Source organism: Orcinus orca, chromosome 5 (genome assembly GCF_937001465.1).
Source record: "Orcinus orca chromosome 5, mOrcOrc1.1, whole genome shotgun sequence".
In the NCBI taxonomy this organism is placed as follows: domain Eukaryota; kingdom Metazoa; phylum Chordata; class Mammalia; order Artiodactyla; family Delphinidae; genus Orcinus; species Orcinus orca.
The window spans coordinates 94,074,088-94,089,710 of NC_064563.1; the positions used below are offsets into that span (position 1 = coordinate 94,074,088).

General features: G+C 41.4%; 1 protein-coding gene across 1 annotated transcript in view; it reads left to right on the plus strand.

Moving 5' to 3' along the window:
• Nucleotides 1-15,623, plus strand: part of MYH15 (myosin heavy chain 15) — a 164,827-nt gene extending 149,204 nt beyond the window's left edge. Inside the window, 8 exon segments of the mRNA XM_049709855.1 lie at nt 1,749-1,830; nt 1,833-1,915; nt 3,696-3,800; nt 4,117-4,121; nt 5,010-5,043; nt 7,148-7,184; nt 15,310-15,506; nt 15,600-15,623. Of these exon segments, the coding sequence (XP_049565812.1) occupies nt 1,749-1,830; nt 1,833-1,915; nt 3,696-3,800; nt 4,117-4,121; nt 5,010-5,043; nt 7,148-7,184; nt 15,310-15,506; nt 15,600-15,623 (567 nt within the window).

Below are 15,623 nucleotides of genomic sequence, written 5' to 3' on the forward strand. Positions count from 1 at the left end.
CATTGGCAGGTGGATTCTTAATCACTGCGCCACCCGGGAAGTCCCTATTTCACTTATTTTTTACAGCCCATACTATTGCTTCAGTAACAGAGTCAGGTTGGTGAAGAAGGGCTTCAGGATTGGTGTACCTTCGTTATCTGCAAGTTTAAAATTGTTGATAGTGGTGCTTTTCCTGAATGAGACTAAGCTCAGGGTTGGCTGCCTTGACTGTACCTTTGTGGGAACTGGAAAAAGACACCTGCTGGACCCCCACCGTGGGTAGATGCAGACTTCTCTCAAAAGGCATGGCAAGCAGAAGGCAATACTCAGCAAAAAAAAAAAAAAATGTCATGGAGGAGGGAGGTGAGGAGAAGTGTGTGTGTGAAGAACCCAGCCTTGCAAGTGCCAGTACTTGCTGAGAAGAGCTTGGGCTTGATTTCAGCCTCCACCCACTCCATCCCCATCAGGTGGTCTGTGTAGTCCATCAGACACACAAACACATGCAGCAGCCCTGACCTTGCCCTGTGAATGAAAACTGATGCTCTCGCTAAAAAGTATATGGGAATCGAGGAGACAAGATATTCAATTCGATTTTACATTAGTCGTTTTAAAATTCAAGAGGAGGGAAAAGCTTACTGAGTTATTTAGCATTTGGGGAGCTAAACAAAACTTTTGCACCAAATCCTAGCTACCAGATCACTGTAGAATCCAGACGAATGGGGAAGCGTGCCTAGCACTCAGCCATTTTGTATCAAAGCAGATGCTTTCTGATGGAAAAGAGGTGTGTGAAAGCTTAAAAGCGTTTGGCCAAGGAAAAAATAATATGCTTAACATTCACGAAAATCCACATGGATAGAAAGGAATAAAAAGAGCTTTTACTCCTGCTTGGTAGGTATATGCAGTCACACGTTAGGAAGACTCTATCTGCATAACCTCACCTTTATAAGATTTCCTTAGCAGTGTTGAGAAATGAACTCACTACCTCTTTCCTCGCTTTAATCCTCCAATAGTTCAGCTGTGAGTTCCAACCCCACACAGCAGAACTCAGTTACCTCCGTCATTCATTCTTTGCCCCCACCATCTACACAGACGTCTCACACTTAAATTATACAGATGGTTGGTAACCTGATAGACAGAGAAACTTTGTCTGGGAGGGCAGTGTTCTTACATTAAAGGCACTGAGAGAGTCATGAAACAGTTCTTAACAATTGCAGCCAGACGCCAAGCCCTTAGTGTACATAGCCAAAGCCAAGAGTGGGCTTCGCAAGAATTAACCCTCCTTGTGCCAGATTGTTGGCACTGAGAGCCTCAGCTGCTACCAAATTCCTGGAGCCTAAATTTGTTTGCAGTTGCGAATCACAGAATTATAGAAGTGAGACGTGAAAAAGGTTCTCATAGGCACTCCACACGTTTCCTGGTGCATGATGTTAACAGGACGCGTCCTGGTGCTTTACTCAGTTAAAAGCTGTACCTTCAGTTGGTCATCTTTCTTTCAATACAGGTGTTGTATAATAATATTCACATGGTGTTTCATCTCTGGTCTGTTTCCACCACCCCTCACCCTAATCTCCAGTAGCTGCTGCTATCGTGATTGCCTTCTGGTTAACAAACTCGAGGGCCACAGAGGTCAGGGAGAGCGTGGTGGGAAGAGATTAAGTACACAGAGGCAAGGCATGGCACCTAGTCACATCAGGAACAGAAGACTGTGGGTAGAAATGTTAAGCTTGATTGGCTGCTGGACTGTCTCAGTCCCTTTCCTTCTTTTCTAGGTAGCAAACACGTCAGAAGAACTGAAGAAGGAGCAAGACACCAATGCCCGCTTGGAGAGGATGAGAGAGAACATGGAGCGGACAGAGACTTACAGGAAAGGCTGGATGACGCTGAGCAGACTGTCGTGATAGGGAATAGAAAGCAAAGCCAGAAACTCGAATCCAGGGTAGGAGCTCACCTGCATAATCATGGGGTCTTGACAACTCCCAATTCGAAGCTTATTGTCCCATAATATCACACCAGATAGTCCCTGCCTCCCTCCTCACTTTTGCTTGTAACATGCTCTGATCTTTGACAGTGTCAGAGCTCAGTATATTCTTTCATTCTTCTTGACTTTGGGCCACTAAATAGGACTTTTCTTGGACTGGGTGCAATCCGCCATCCTGCTAAGTGACAATGCGGTACCTCCCGCTCACCTGCGCCAGCTCTAGGGCTCCCCACAGCCAGGGAGACCAACTGTTTCCAAACACACCCTCGCAGTCTTGCTTCTGTGCCTTTGCTCCTGTTATTTCCTCTGTGGAGAATGCCCGTTTCCTAACAGCCAGAGAAAGGGGAGGGAAATAACTAAATCAAGGATCAAAAAAGACTTAGTGAAAATATAGTAAGGCCTGACAGAAATGATGTAGTACCTGCCTTTAGGGAGCTCAAAAATAAATAGGAAGACCTAGCTTGAAAATAGGATTTTTAAAATTATCGAATCAATTTCAGTGACACCGTATAGGTCATGTGACAAATGCTATAAGGATGGAAAGAATATTTGACTGGGATTTCATGGTTCAGAAGGGCCCCTGAAAAATAAAGTATTGCCTTTGCACATTTATGGTATATCCGTATAATGGAATACCAATGCACATTTATGGTACATCCATATAATCACACTGATTAGAAAGGAGCGAGGAAGAGCTCTGTAATGTCCTGGAGATCATGGCTAGTGGTATAATGATGATAAAAGGTACAGGCGATGTTGAGGGTATACAAACTTCTGTGCAAGAAAGAGGGGAAATATGAAGACATGTACACATTTGCTTGTATTTTCAAAAAGAATTGGTGACAGAATAAAACAAGGACTAATAAAAACAATTACTCATAGGAAGAGAACACAGAGATAAAAGCTAGACCTTCTGAATGTAACTTGTGTAGTTGGTGTGATTGCAAAATCATATGAAACACACCCTCCCCCTTCAACCCCCTACCCCGTGAGCTGCTTTATTTCTCTCCATACCACTTATCACCATCTAACATAGTCTATATTTTATTTTGTTTCATTTGTGTGTTTCCCTTCCTTAGAATGGATGCTTATAGAGGGGAGAGATTCTTGTCTGTTTTGTTCCCTGCTGTATCCCTGGCCCTGGTGTCTGGTGCATAGTAGGCAACAAATATTTGTTGAATGAATATTATGTTAACCTTGGTTGTATAACTCTGTAAGGCTGCAGGCCAGCTGTTCATCTGCACTACAGCTCTCCCACAAAGCAGGGCTATGGGGCTGTGGGTGACATATGTGTGACAAAAACTCAGAGTCTGATTTCTTTAGAGAGTCAGAGCTTAACACGGAGAAATTAGCTTAAGATGAGGCAGTACATTGGCTGAATTCTTAAAGAGTGCTATATATAGCTTATTCTCTCTATATACACTACGTACACTCATCATACACATGTGTGTGTAATTTTGTAATCCAAGAGGGGAAGTTTATCACCTCTGCATGGATTAGCCTTTCACATCCTTGAGTCTAAACAGCCCTTTTATGAGCTCACATAGTTCAGCCAGCTCACTTTTGGCAAGGCAGTTTTCCCAGAGAGTTTGCCCTGTTTCACCACGGCCAGAATGAGAGTGCACCCGTCTTCCCTGATGGTGTCACTATTTCAAATGATCGTGCCGACAGGCAAATGCAATGCCCGCCTGGCTTGCTGGCTGCCCGTCTGTCATCTGAGACCGTGGTTTGCTTGCAGGTCTGTGAACTGGATGGTGAACTGGAAAGCGAAGTCCGACGCATCGCGGAGGCCCAGTGGGGAGCCCGCAGGTTTGAGCGATGCATCAAAGAGCTGACCCACCAGGTACTCCAGAAAGCCACTCCCTGTTCCCCTGGCTGTGCTCCACCCTGGGCAGATGTGCTCCCTCAAGTCTGAAATGACCCCCTAGGTCTCCTGTAGTTCGCTCTCCATCTTTGGTCTCCTTCAGCGGGAGACATCAACCTGCCCTTCCAGGGCTCCTGTGCTGTTATTGGTTTGGGGTAGTCCCGTTTCAGAGCTCTCAGGAAGCAAAATGTGAGCAGCAAGTTGCAATTAGAAGGGAAAAGCTATTTATACTCTCCTTGTTTTTTTCACACATAATGTCTGCAAGCACTTTCAGAAAGACGCCTTCCTGTGAGAGGCTGAGTGAGAACAATGTGTAAATGAAGTGACTGGCAGAGACGGGGAAGGGGGGTGTGTGTGACTCAGCCATCAGGTTGCATGGGACGCTAGCTTAATTGGAGCAGGGGACATTTCCACTCTTGTTTTCTGGCCGCATGAACACTCCAGGCCACCGAGGACTCTATCTGGTGCTGGTGCCAGGTGGAAACACAGCAAATGCTGAGAGGTCCCTGCAGCTTTCTGACTGTTTCCCTGTGGACTAGCCTTGGTCTAAGCAAATAACTGAAAAGAGGTGGGCAGACTTCTTACCAGTAACTAATGTATTGCCAAACAAGCAACGTACTCCTTCACTTGTGTTTTCATTTTCTAGCCTTTCTTCCCTTTCCTTCAAATGGAGAATACCAGAGATTCCATGGTAGCAGAGGCACAGTGCTCATCACTCTGGGCCCAGCACCTTCCTAGCACAGAGTAAGTGCACGTGTTTCAGTTGTTAAACACAGATGCCAAAGGTCACTTTCTAGCCCTCTCCGCTGCACAGTACAGCTTGTTCCAATGAAAAGGCAAACCCATCCTAGGCGCCCGCTTTACAGCAACTTGGACAGCACTCACACAAGATCTGCTGGTCCTGATGCTGGTCCCTGAGGTTGAGTTGGTGTCAAAGACATCAAAGTCTTCCTTCCTTGCAGTAGGAAGGATAGTGTTGATAAGAAAGCAGAACGCTTCAGAAGCATCATCTTGGGCTAATTAAGATGAAATGAAATGAGCTATTTGCACAGTTCTTCTTCGCTGAATAAGTGGTTCTTTTCTAAGGCGGGTCAGTCTGACACTGGGGAATGCGCCCATGGAATGTGTGGCTGAGGAAGTAAACACCTGGGGAACGTGAAAGGTGTGCTATTCTACTCTTTTCTTGAGCAAGGATAAAACACGAGGAAGCAAAATGCTGCTTGTTAATTATGTCTGGCTTTTTCTTTCTATTTTCCTATGGATTATTCTTACCGTTTTCTTCTGTAAACAGGTTCATCATAAACAATGCACCAAAGCTATACTTTCGTTGGTTTCTGTTGTCCCAAGGAATACAATCTTATTCTATTGTATTTTTATCTTTGTTTCTTGGTAGTAATAATCTTAGTGTTTCCCTTGTACTAGTATGGTGGTGTACTTCTTGATTTCTTCCAAGTGTCTGCCCAATGTTTAGAGTATATCTATTCAATTATGCAGTGATTTTCTGCCATCAAGTCAGATAATACCTATTGAGTACCTTTTTATGCAAGATAACAGGCTAGACCCTGTCAGTTTAAAGAGACATTAGAGAGCTCTCCACGTTCTTTGATATCAATGCCTGGTTTTGAAATGTTCAAGGTAGATGTCGAGTCAACTCAATCTGTTCTCCTTTAACATCAAAATAACCATAAGGACTATGAGGCAGGGTGTTTAGTGACAGTACATTGTAGATGCCATTGTGAAATGTCATTTTGAAAGGGACATAAATACGGTTTTCCTTTCCTAGGAAAAATCCTCCAGGAAGATCATACTGTATTGGAAAAGGGAATCAAGTGTCACCCCATCCACAACAGTTCTATGGCCAGTCCCCACTGAGCATTTATCTTCCCAATATGTCCCTCTAGCATCTGGAAATTCACCCTATTTTCCTCTCCCCAGTGTCTAAAAAGGTATGCTATAAAGCAGGACATAGGATTAGGAACCTGTACTCGTTATAGAAGGTAAAGACAGTTTTCCTCCCCTCCTCCCACCTTTCCATCCACCTGCTCCATGTTACCTTTGTCTACTTCCTATATTCAGGGATCTGTGTGTAGATGTTATTTAATCCTTACCAATCTAAATATGGATATAGTATCTTCATTTCTAGGGATAAGAAAACAAAATTTAGTCTTGGGTGTGTTCTCCAGGAACCGGATGCCAGGATGGGGTTAAAGTACAAGAGATTTATTGGAGGTAACACCTGGGAAAGTTAAAGGGGAGAGCAAGCAGGCTGAGGCAGAGGAAGCTTTCAGAGCACCTTGCGAGTCTGACACCTGTGAAAGGAAAGGGTGAAGGAAGGAGGATGGGATAAAAGGAGCCTCCGGTTGCAGTGCAGCTCTGGGCAAGTCTCCAGCACATAGATTGCTGTAAGAAGTCCGATGCTGGGCAAAAATGCCAGCTCCTGGTAACTTGGCTGTGCCCCACTATCGGCTGGGGGCTGCTTGGGGAGTGTGTGATCTCAGTATAAATGCTACAGCAGATCCCAAAGGCACTGCAGTTGGAGGGTTTCAGGTACCTGCACGCCTCACAGCTGAGTGGCAGGTTGTTTTCTTGAAGGGAAATCTGAGCCCTGCACAACTATGGCAACCACAGTTACTTAATGCCTTGGAGGGAGCTGAGATATGAACGTAAACCTAACAGAGGCTTTGCCTCCCCACGTGGGGGGAACATTAATAGCAGCAGCCACCTAGCCTTTTTCAGTTTTCTTCTGTGTGGCCTCCTTTACCACACAGTAAATTTACTCACCTGAGTAAATTGGTTTTAAGCAGTTAAACCTCTATTGGGTTTGGAATTCCCTATGACCACATAATTCTGTGAGTCTTCAAGTTTCTTAAACCTGAGAGGTAGAGAGCTAGGCGGATTAAAACAAAGAGGGATTTTATTTTTAAAGTAGATATCTCATTTCCCCAGTCAGGTTAGTTCTTATATATTGGCCCCTGCCTTAGGAAGTTTAAAATTAGTAATTAATTATCTACTATCAGATTGTACTTTAAGGTGGAAGTGGGGGAGGAGTGCTCTAGGCAACACAAAGAGTTGGTTAAACCAAACTCTCCTTCCTCCCTCCCTTCCTTTACATATATATATATATATATATATATATATATATATATATATATATATATATATATAATAGATAACATTGTATCACTTTGGGGTGTACAACTTAATGATTTGATATATGTTTACATTGCAATATGATTATTACAACAAGTTTAGTTAACACACATCACCCCACATAGTTGCAAATTTTTTTTTCTTGTGATGAGAACTCTTAAGATCTATTCTCTTAGCAACTTTCAAATATACAATACAGCATTGTTAACTATAGTCACCATGCTCTATATTACATTCCCAGGACTTATTCATCCTATAACTAGAAGTTTGTACCTTTTGACCACAATCACCCATTTACCCCACCCCCAATCACCCCCCTCTGGCAGCCTCTAATCCGTTCTCATATTTATGTGAGTTCAGTTTTTTTAGATTCCACATATAGATGAGATAATATATTGTCTTTCTCTGACTGATTTATTTCACCTATTATAATGCCCTCAAGATCCATCCATGTTGTCACAAATGGCAGGATTTCCGTCTTTTTTATGGCTAAGTAATATTCCTGTGTGTGTACACACACACACACCACATCTTCTTTTTCTGTTCAGCTGTTGATGGATACTTAGATTGCTTCCATATTTTGGCTACTGTAAATACTGTTGCCATGAACATGGGGGTGAAGATATCTTTTTTGAGATAGTGATTTCATTTCCTGCAGATAAATACCTACAAGAGGAATTGCTGGATCATATGGTAGTTCTATTTTTACTTTTTTGAGGAAACTCCATACTACTTTTCATAGTGGCTACACCAATTTGCATTCCTACCAAGAGTGTACAAGGACTCCTTTTCTTCACATTCTCACCAACACTTGTTATTTCTTATTTTTTTGGTGATAGCCATTCTAACTAGTGTGAGATGATACCTCATTGTGGTCTTGATTTGCATTTCCCTGATGATTAGTGATATTGAGTACCTTTTGATGTACCTGTTGGCCATTTGTATGTTTTTTTGGGAAAATTGTCTATTCAGATCATCTATCCATTTTTAATCAGGTTTTTAATTTTTTTGACATTCAGTTGTATACTTTCTTTATTTTTTTAGATATTAACCTCTTCTCAGATAAATGATGTGAAAATATTTTCTCCCATTCCACAGGTTGCCTTTTCATTTTGTTGATAGTTTCCTTTGCTGTATAGAAGTTTTAAAGTTTGATGTAGTCTCACTTGTTTATTTTTGCTTCTATTGCTTTTGCTTTTGGCATCAAATAAGAAAAAAAATCCTTGTCAAGACCAATGTCATGGAGCTTACACTCTGTGTTGTCTTCTGTTGTCTGAGTCTTATGATTCCAGGTCTTAGATTCAAATTTGTATCCATTTTGAGTTCATTTTTATGTATGGTGTAAGATAACAGTCAAATTTCATACTTTTGCGTATGGCTGTCCAATTTTCCCAACACCATTTATTGAAGAGGTGGCTGTCTTTTCTCCATTATATACTCCTGACTCATTTGTCATAAATTGGCCATTTATATATGAATATTTCTGGGCTCTCTATTCTGTTCAGTTGATCTACATGTCTGTTTTTATTCCAATACCATACTGTTTCAATTACTATACCTTCGTAATATGTTTGAAATTGAAATCAGGGAGCATGATGCCTTCAGCTTTGTCCTTCTTTCCCAAGGTTGCTTTGGCTATTCGGGGTCTTTTGTGGTTCCATTCTATTTCTGTGAAAGGTGCCATTGTAATTATGGTAGTGATTGCATTGACTTTGTAGATTGCTTTGGGTAGTATGGATATTTTAACACTAATTCTTCCAATCCATGAGCACAGAATATCTTTCCACTTATTTGTGTCTTCTTCACTTTCTTTCATTAATGTCTTATAGTTTTCAGTGTGCAAATCTTTCACTCCTCTTGGTTAAATTTATTCCTAAGTATTTTATTCTTTTTGTTGCAATTATAAATGGTATTGTTTTCTTAATTTCTCTTTGTGATAGTTCATATTAGTGTACAGAAACATAACTGGTTTTTGTATAATGATTTTGTATCCTGCAAATTTACTGAATCCTTTTATTAGTTCTAACAGTTTTATTGAAGTCTTTAGGGTTTTCTATATAAAATATCATGTCATCTGTAAATAGAGAGACTTTTACTTCTTCCTTTCCAATGTGGATGCCTTTTATCTCTTTTTCTTGCCCAATTGCTCTGACTGGGACTTCCAGTACTACGTTGAATAAAAGCGGCAAGAATGGACATCCCTGTCTTATTCCTGATCTTAGTGGAAATGCTTTCAGTTTTTCACCATTGAGGATGATGTTGGCTGTGGGTTTGTCATATATGGCCTTTATTATGTTGAGTAAAGTTCCCTCTATGCCTACTTTCTGGAGGGTTTTTATCATAAATGGGTGTTGAATTTTATCAAAAGCTTTCTCAGCATCTATTGAGATGATCATATGGTTTTTATCCTTCAATTTGTTAATGTGGTTTATCACATTGATTGATTTGTGTATATTAAAGAATCCTTGCATTCCTGGAATAAACCCCACTTGATCATGGTGTATGATCCTTTTAATGTGCTGTTGGATTGTGTTTGTTAGTATTTTGTTGAGGATTTTTGCATGTATGTTCATCAGTGATATTGGCCTGTAGTTTTCTTTCTTTGTGACATCCTTGTCTGGCTTTGGTATCAAGGTGATGGTGGCCTTGTAGAATGAATTTGGGAGTGTTCCTCCCTCTGCTATATTTTGGAAGAGTTAAGATAGAGTTAAGCTAAGATAGGTCTTAGCTCTTCTCCAAATGTTTGATAGAATTCGCCTGTGAAGCCATCTGGTCCTGGGCTTTTGTTTGTTGGAAGATTTTGAATCACAGTTTCAATTTCAGTGCTTGTGATTGGTCTGTTCATATTTTCTCTTACTTCCTGATTTAGTCATGGCATGTTGTGCATTTCTAAGAATTTATCCATTTCTTCCAGGTTGTCCATTTTATTGGCATAGAGTTGCTTGTAGTAATATCTCATAACCTTTTGTATTTCTGCAGTGTCAGTTGTTACTTCTCCTTTTTCATTTCTAATTCTATTGATTTGAGCCTTCTTCCTTTTTTTCTTGATGAGTCTGGCTAATGGTTTATCAATTTTGTTTATCTTCTCAAAGAACCAGCTGTTAGTTTTATTGATCTTTGCTATCGTTTCCTTCATTTCTTTTTCATTTATTTCTGATCTGATTTTTATGATTTCTTTCCTTCTGCTAACTTTGGGGTTTTTTTGTTCTTCTTTCTCTAATTGCTTTAGGTGCAAGGTTAGGTTGTTTATTCAAGATATTTCCTGTTTCTTAAGGTGGGCTTGTATTGCTATAAACTTCCCTCTTAGAACTGCTTTTGCTGCATCCCACATGTTTTGGGTTGTCTTGTCTCCATTGTCATTTGTTTCTAGGTATTTTTTAATTTCCTCTTTGATTTCTTCAGTGATCACTTCGTTATTAAGTAGTGTATTGTTTAGCCTCCTTGTGTTTGTATTTTTTACAGATCTTTTCCTGTAATTGATATCTAGTCTCTTAGCGCTGTGGTCGGAAAAGATACTTGATACAATTTCAATTTTCTTAAATTTACCAAGGTTTGACTTGTGGCCCAAGATATGATCTGTCCTGGAGAATGTTCCATGAGCACTTGAGAAAAATGCATATTCTGTTGTTCTTGGATGGAGTGTCCTATAAATATCAATTAAGTCCATCTTGTTTAATGCATCATTTCAAGCTTGTGTTTCCTTATTTATTTTCATTTTGGATGATCTGTCCATTGGTGAAAGTGGGGTGTTAAAGTCCCCTACTATGAATGTGTTACTGTCGCTTTCCCCTTTTATGGCTGTTAATATTTGCCTTAAGTATTGAGGTGCTCGTATGTTGGGTGCATAAATATTTACAATTGTTATATCTTCTTCTTGGATCAGTCCCTTGATCATTATGTAGTGTCCTTCTTTGTCTCTTCTAATAGTCTTTATTTTAAAGTCTATTTTGTCTGATATGAGAATTGCTACACCAGCTTTCTTTTGGTTTCCATTTGCATGATACATCTTTTTCCATCCCCTTACTTTCAGTCTGTATGTGTCTCTAGGTCTGAAGTGGGTCTCTTGTAGACAGCATATATATGGGTCTTGTTTTTTTACCCATTCAGCCAATCTGTGTCTTTTGGTGGGAGCATTTAGTCCATTTACATTTAAGGTAATTATCGATATGTATGTTCCTATTCCCATTTTCTAAATAGTTTTGGGTTCGTTATTGTAGGTCTTTTCCTTCTCTTGTGTTTCTTGCCTAGAGAAGTTCCTTTAGCACTTGTTGTAAAGCTGGTTTGGTGGTGCTGAACTCTCTCAGCTTTTGCTTGTCTGTAAAGTTTTAATTTCTCCATCAAATCTGAATGAGATCTTTGCTGGGTAGAGTAATCTTGGTTGCAGGTTTTTCTCCTTCATCACTTTAAATATGTCATGCCACTCCCTTCTGGCTTGTAGAGTTTCTGCTGAAAGATCAGCTGTTAACCTTATGGGGATTCCCTTGTGTGTTATTTGTTGTTTTTCCCTTGCTGCTTTTAATATGCTTTCTTTGTGTTTAATTTTTGACAGCTTGATTAATATGTGTCTTGGCATATTTCTCCTTGGATATATCCTGTATGGGACTCTCTGTGCTTCCTGGACTTGATTAACTATTTCCTTTCCCATATTAGTGAAGTTTTCAACTATAATCTCTTCAAATATTTTCTCAGTCCCTTTCTTTGTCTCTTCTTCCTCTGGAACCCCTATAATTCGAATGTTGGTGCGTTTAATGTTGTCCCAGAGGTCTCTGAGACTGTCCTCAGTTCTTTTCATTCTTTTTTCTTTATTCTGCTCTGCAGTAGTTATTTCAACTATTTTATCTTCCAGGTCACTTATCCGTTCTTCTGCCTCAGTTATTCTGCTATTGATCCCATCTAGAGTACTTTTAATTTCATTTATTGTGTTGTTCATCGTTGTTTGTTTCATCTTTAGTTCTTCTAGGTCCTTGTTAAATGTTTCTTGCATTTTGTCTATTCTATTTCCAAGATTTTGGATCATCTTTACTACCATTATTCTGAATTCTTTTTCAGGTAGACTATCTATTTTCTCTTCATTTGTTAGGTCTGGTGGGTTTTTATCTTGCTCCTTCATCTGTGGTGTGTTTTTCTGTCTTCTAATTTTGCTTATCTTACTGTGTTTGGGGTCTCCTTTTTGCAGGCTGCAGGTTCGTAGTTCCCATTGTTTTTGGTGTCTGTCCCCAGTGGCTAAAGTTGGTTTAGTGGGTTGTGTAGGCTTCCTGGTGGAGGCAACTAGTGCCTGTGTTCTGGCGGATGAGGCTGGATCTTGTCTTTCTGGTGGGCAGGTCCACGTCTGGTGGTGTGTTTTGGGGTTTCTGTGGAATTATTATGATTTTAGGCAGCCTCTCTGCTAATGGGTGGGGTTGTGTTCCTGTTTTGCTAGTTGTTTGGCATAGGATATCCAGCACTGTAGCTTGCTGGTCATTGAGTGAAGCTGGGTGCTGGCATTGAGATGGAGGTCTCTGGGAGATTTTCGCCATTTGATATTATGTGGAGCAGGGAGGTCTCTTGTTGACCAGTGTCCTGAAGTTGGCTCTCCCACCTCAGAGGGACAGTACTCACTCCTGGCTGCAGCACCAAGAGCCTTTCATCCACACAGCTCAGGATAAAAAGTAGAGAGAAAGAATTAGTAAAGTAGGAAGAAAAAAGAAAGAAAGGGAGGAAGGAAGGAAGAAAGAAAGAAGGAAGGAAGGAAAGAATAAAGAAAGAAAGGAAGGAGGGAGGGAGGGAGGAAGGAAGGAAGGAAGGAGGGAAGGAAAAAGGAAAGAAAGAAAGAAGGTAAAGTAAAATAAAATATAATAAAGTTATTAAATTAAAAAATAATTATTAAGAAAAAAAATGGACGGATAGAACCTTAGGACAAATGGTGGAAGCAAAGCTATACTGACAAAATCTCATATAGGAGCATACACATACACACTCACAAAAAGAGGAAAAGTGGAAAAAATCATAAATCTTGCTCTCAAAGTCCACCTCCTCAATTTGGGATGATTCGTTATCTAAAGCAGGGAGGGAGGGAGGGAGGGAAGGAAGGAAGGAAGGAAGGAAGGAAGGAAGGAAGGAAGGGTAAAATAAAGTTATTAAAATTAATTATTAAGAAAAAAATTAAAAAGAAAAAACTGACGGATAGAACCCTAGGACAGATGGTGGAAGGAATGCTATGCAGAGAAAATCTCACAAAGAAGTATACACATACACACTCACAAAAAGAGGAAAAGGGGAAAAAATCATAAATCTTGCTCTAAAAGACCTCCTCCTCAATTTGGGATGATTCGTTGTCTATTCATGTATTCCACAGATGCAGGGTACATCAAGTTGATTGTGGAGCTTTAATCCACTGCTTCTGAGGCTGCTGGGAGAGATTTCCCTTTCTCTTCTTTGTTCTCACAGCTCGCAGGGGCTCAGCTTTGTATTTGGCCCCACCTCCGCATGTAGGTCCCCGGAGGGCGTCTGTTTTTCCGCTCAGACAGGACGGGGTTAAAGTAGCCGCTGTTTCGGGGCCTCTGGCTCACTCAGGCCGGGGGGAGGGAGGGGTACGGTGTGTGGGGCAAGCCTGCGGTGGCAGAGGCCAGCATGATGTTGCACCAGCCTGAGGCACGTCGTGCGTTCTCCCCGGGAAGTTGTCCCTGTATCCTGGGACCCTGGCAGTGGCGGGCTGCACAGGCTCCCCAGAAGGGAGGTGTGGATAGTGACCTGTGCTCACATACAGGCTTCTTGGTGGCGGCAGCAGCAGCCTTAGCGTCTCATGCCCGTCTCTGGGGTCCGCGCTGTCAGCCGCGGCTTGCGCCCATCTCTGGATCTCCTTTAAGCAGCACTCTTAATCCCCTCTCCTCGCGCACCAGGAAACAAAGAGGGAAGAGAAAGTCTCTTGCCTCTTCGCCAGCTCCAGACCTTTTCCTGGACTCCCTCCCAGCTAGCCGTGGTGCACTAACCCCTTCAGGCTGTGTTCACGCAGCCAACCCCAGTCCTCTCCCTGCGCTCCAACTGAAGCCGGAGCCTCAGCTCGCAGACCCGCCTGCCCCGGCGGGTGAGCAGACAAGCCTCTCGGGCTGGTGAATGCCGGTCGGCCCCGATCCTCTGTGCGGGAATCTCCCCGCTTTGCCCTCTGCACCCCTGTTGCTGCGCTCTCCTCTGCGGCTCCGAAGCTTCCCGCCTCCGCCACCCGCAGTCTCCGCCCGCGAAGGGGCTTCCTAGTGTGTGGAAACCTTTCCTCCTTCACAGCTCCCTCCCACTGGCAGATCCCGTCCCTATTCTTTTGTCTTTGCTTTTTCTTTTGCCCTACCCAGGTACGTGGGGAGTTTCTTGCCTTTTGGGAGGTCTGAGGTCTTCTGCCAGCATTCAGTAGGTGTTCTGTAGGAGTTGTTCCACCTTTAGATGTATTTCTGATGTATCTGTGGGGAGGAAGGTGATCTCCGTGTCGTACTCTTCCGTCATCTTCCCCTCCCCCCATTTACTTTTGATTAATAGAGATATGTGGCCCTAAGCTAGATGAGCAGCTTGTCAGAGAGGACCAGCTCAGCTTAGTCCGCTCATTCTGTTTTTTCTCATACTAGAATTATTACCTATCGTTAAAATTTGTGCAACTTTTCCCTTCAGGGAGACAGAGCTCTCTCCCTTGACCTTGTGGTTATGCCCAAACATGTGCATTGCAAAAAAATGAGCCAAATAACAGCATGGTATCATGTAAAGATGGAAAATTTTTGGTTGCGTAATCACCCTGAGACCTTCCTCACCCTAGGGCTTTCCTTACTCTAAAACCTTGCTTGAGCATAAATGCAGCCCACAGTCCTTTTATCTGATGTGCCTGGACATAACTGTGGCCAAAACTACCATCTCTTGAAATGTACTTGTCAACCCTGGTTAGTAGCCGTAGCTCCATGGAATGTAATTGAAAAGCACCATATATAATGGCTTATGCCTAATAATAATATATCTTGAAGGGTTTTGAATTGATTATTTAAATGCTTTGGGCTAAAATACTGCTATGTCTAATAATTACCTGTTGACCCTTATAATTGTAAAGACAAGCTCCCTCTACCCAGAATAGGATGTTAAACTGATTACAAAACAAATAACTGCGGTTAATCTATTACATACCAAATCTGTGAAAGCTGGACTACATCCAGTTTGTGGAAAGTGCTGACCATGTTCTAAATTTCCAGGGAACAACAGTTGTAAAATGGATCTGGTGCCTGCTAGGAATCTGAATCCATATATATCATACCAATATATGATATTCCATTCAATACTCAGAAGTTTAGTTTACTTTCACACATTTTTCAACTTTCTAATGTCAGAGAAGAACAAAAATATGAGTAGTAGGCTCAGGGATTCCTTTTTTTTTTTCATTTTTTATTTTTACAGGAAGCAGAAGCTAGTCCATAACTTTCCAAGTATAAGAAGCAGCAACATGAGTAGAATGAAGCTAAGTAAAGGGCAGAGATAGCCGAATCTCAAGTTAATAAGCTCAAGATTAAAGCAAAAGAGTTTGGGGAAAAGGTACGTCAGATATTCAGCTCTGCTCTAACTTTTAAAGCATTTGTGTTTCAGGTTCATGTCATCACATGGAAATTTCTTGTTTCTCTCTTAAAGGCTTTTAAAAAACTACATCAATAA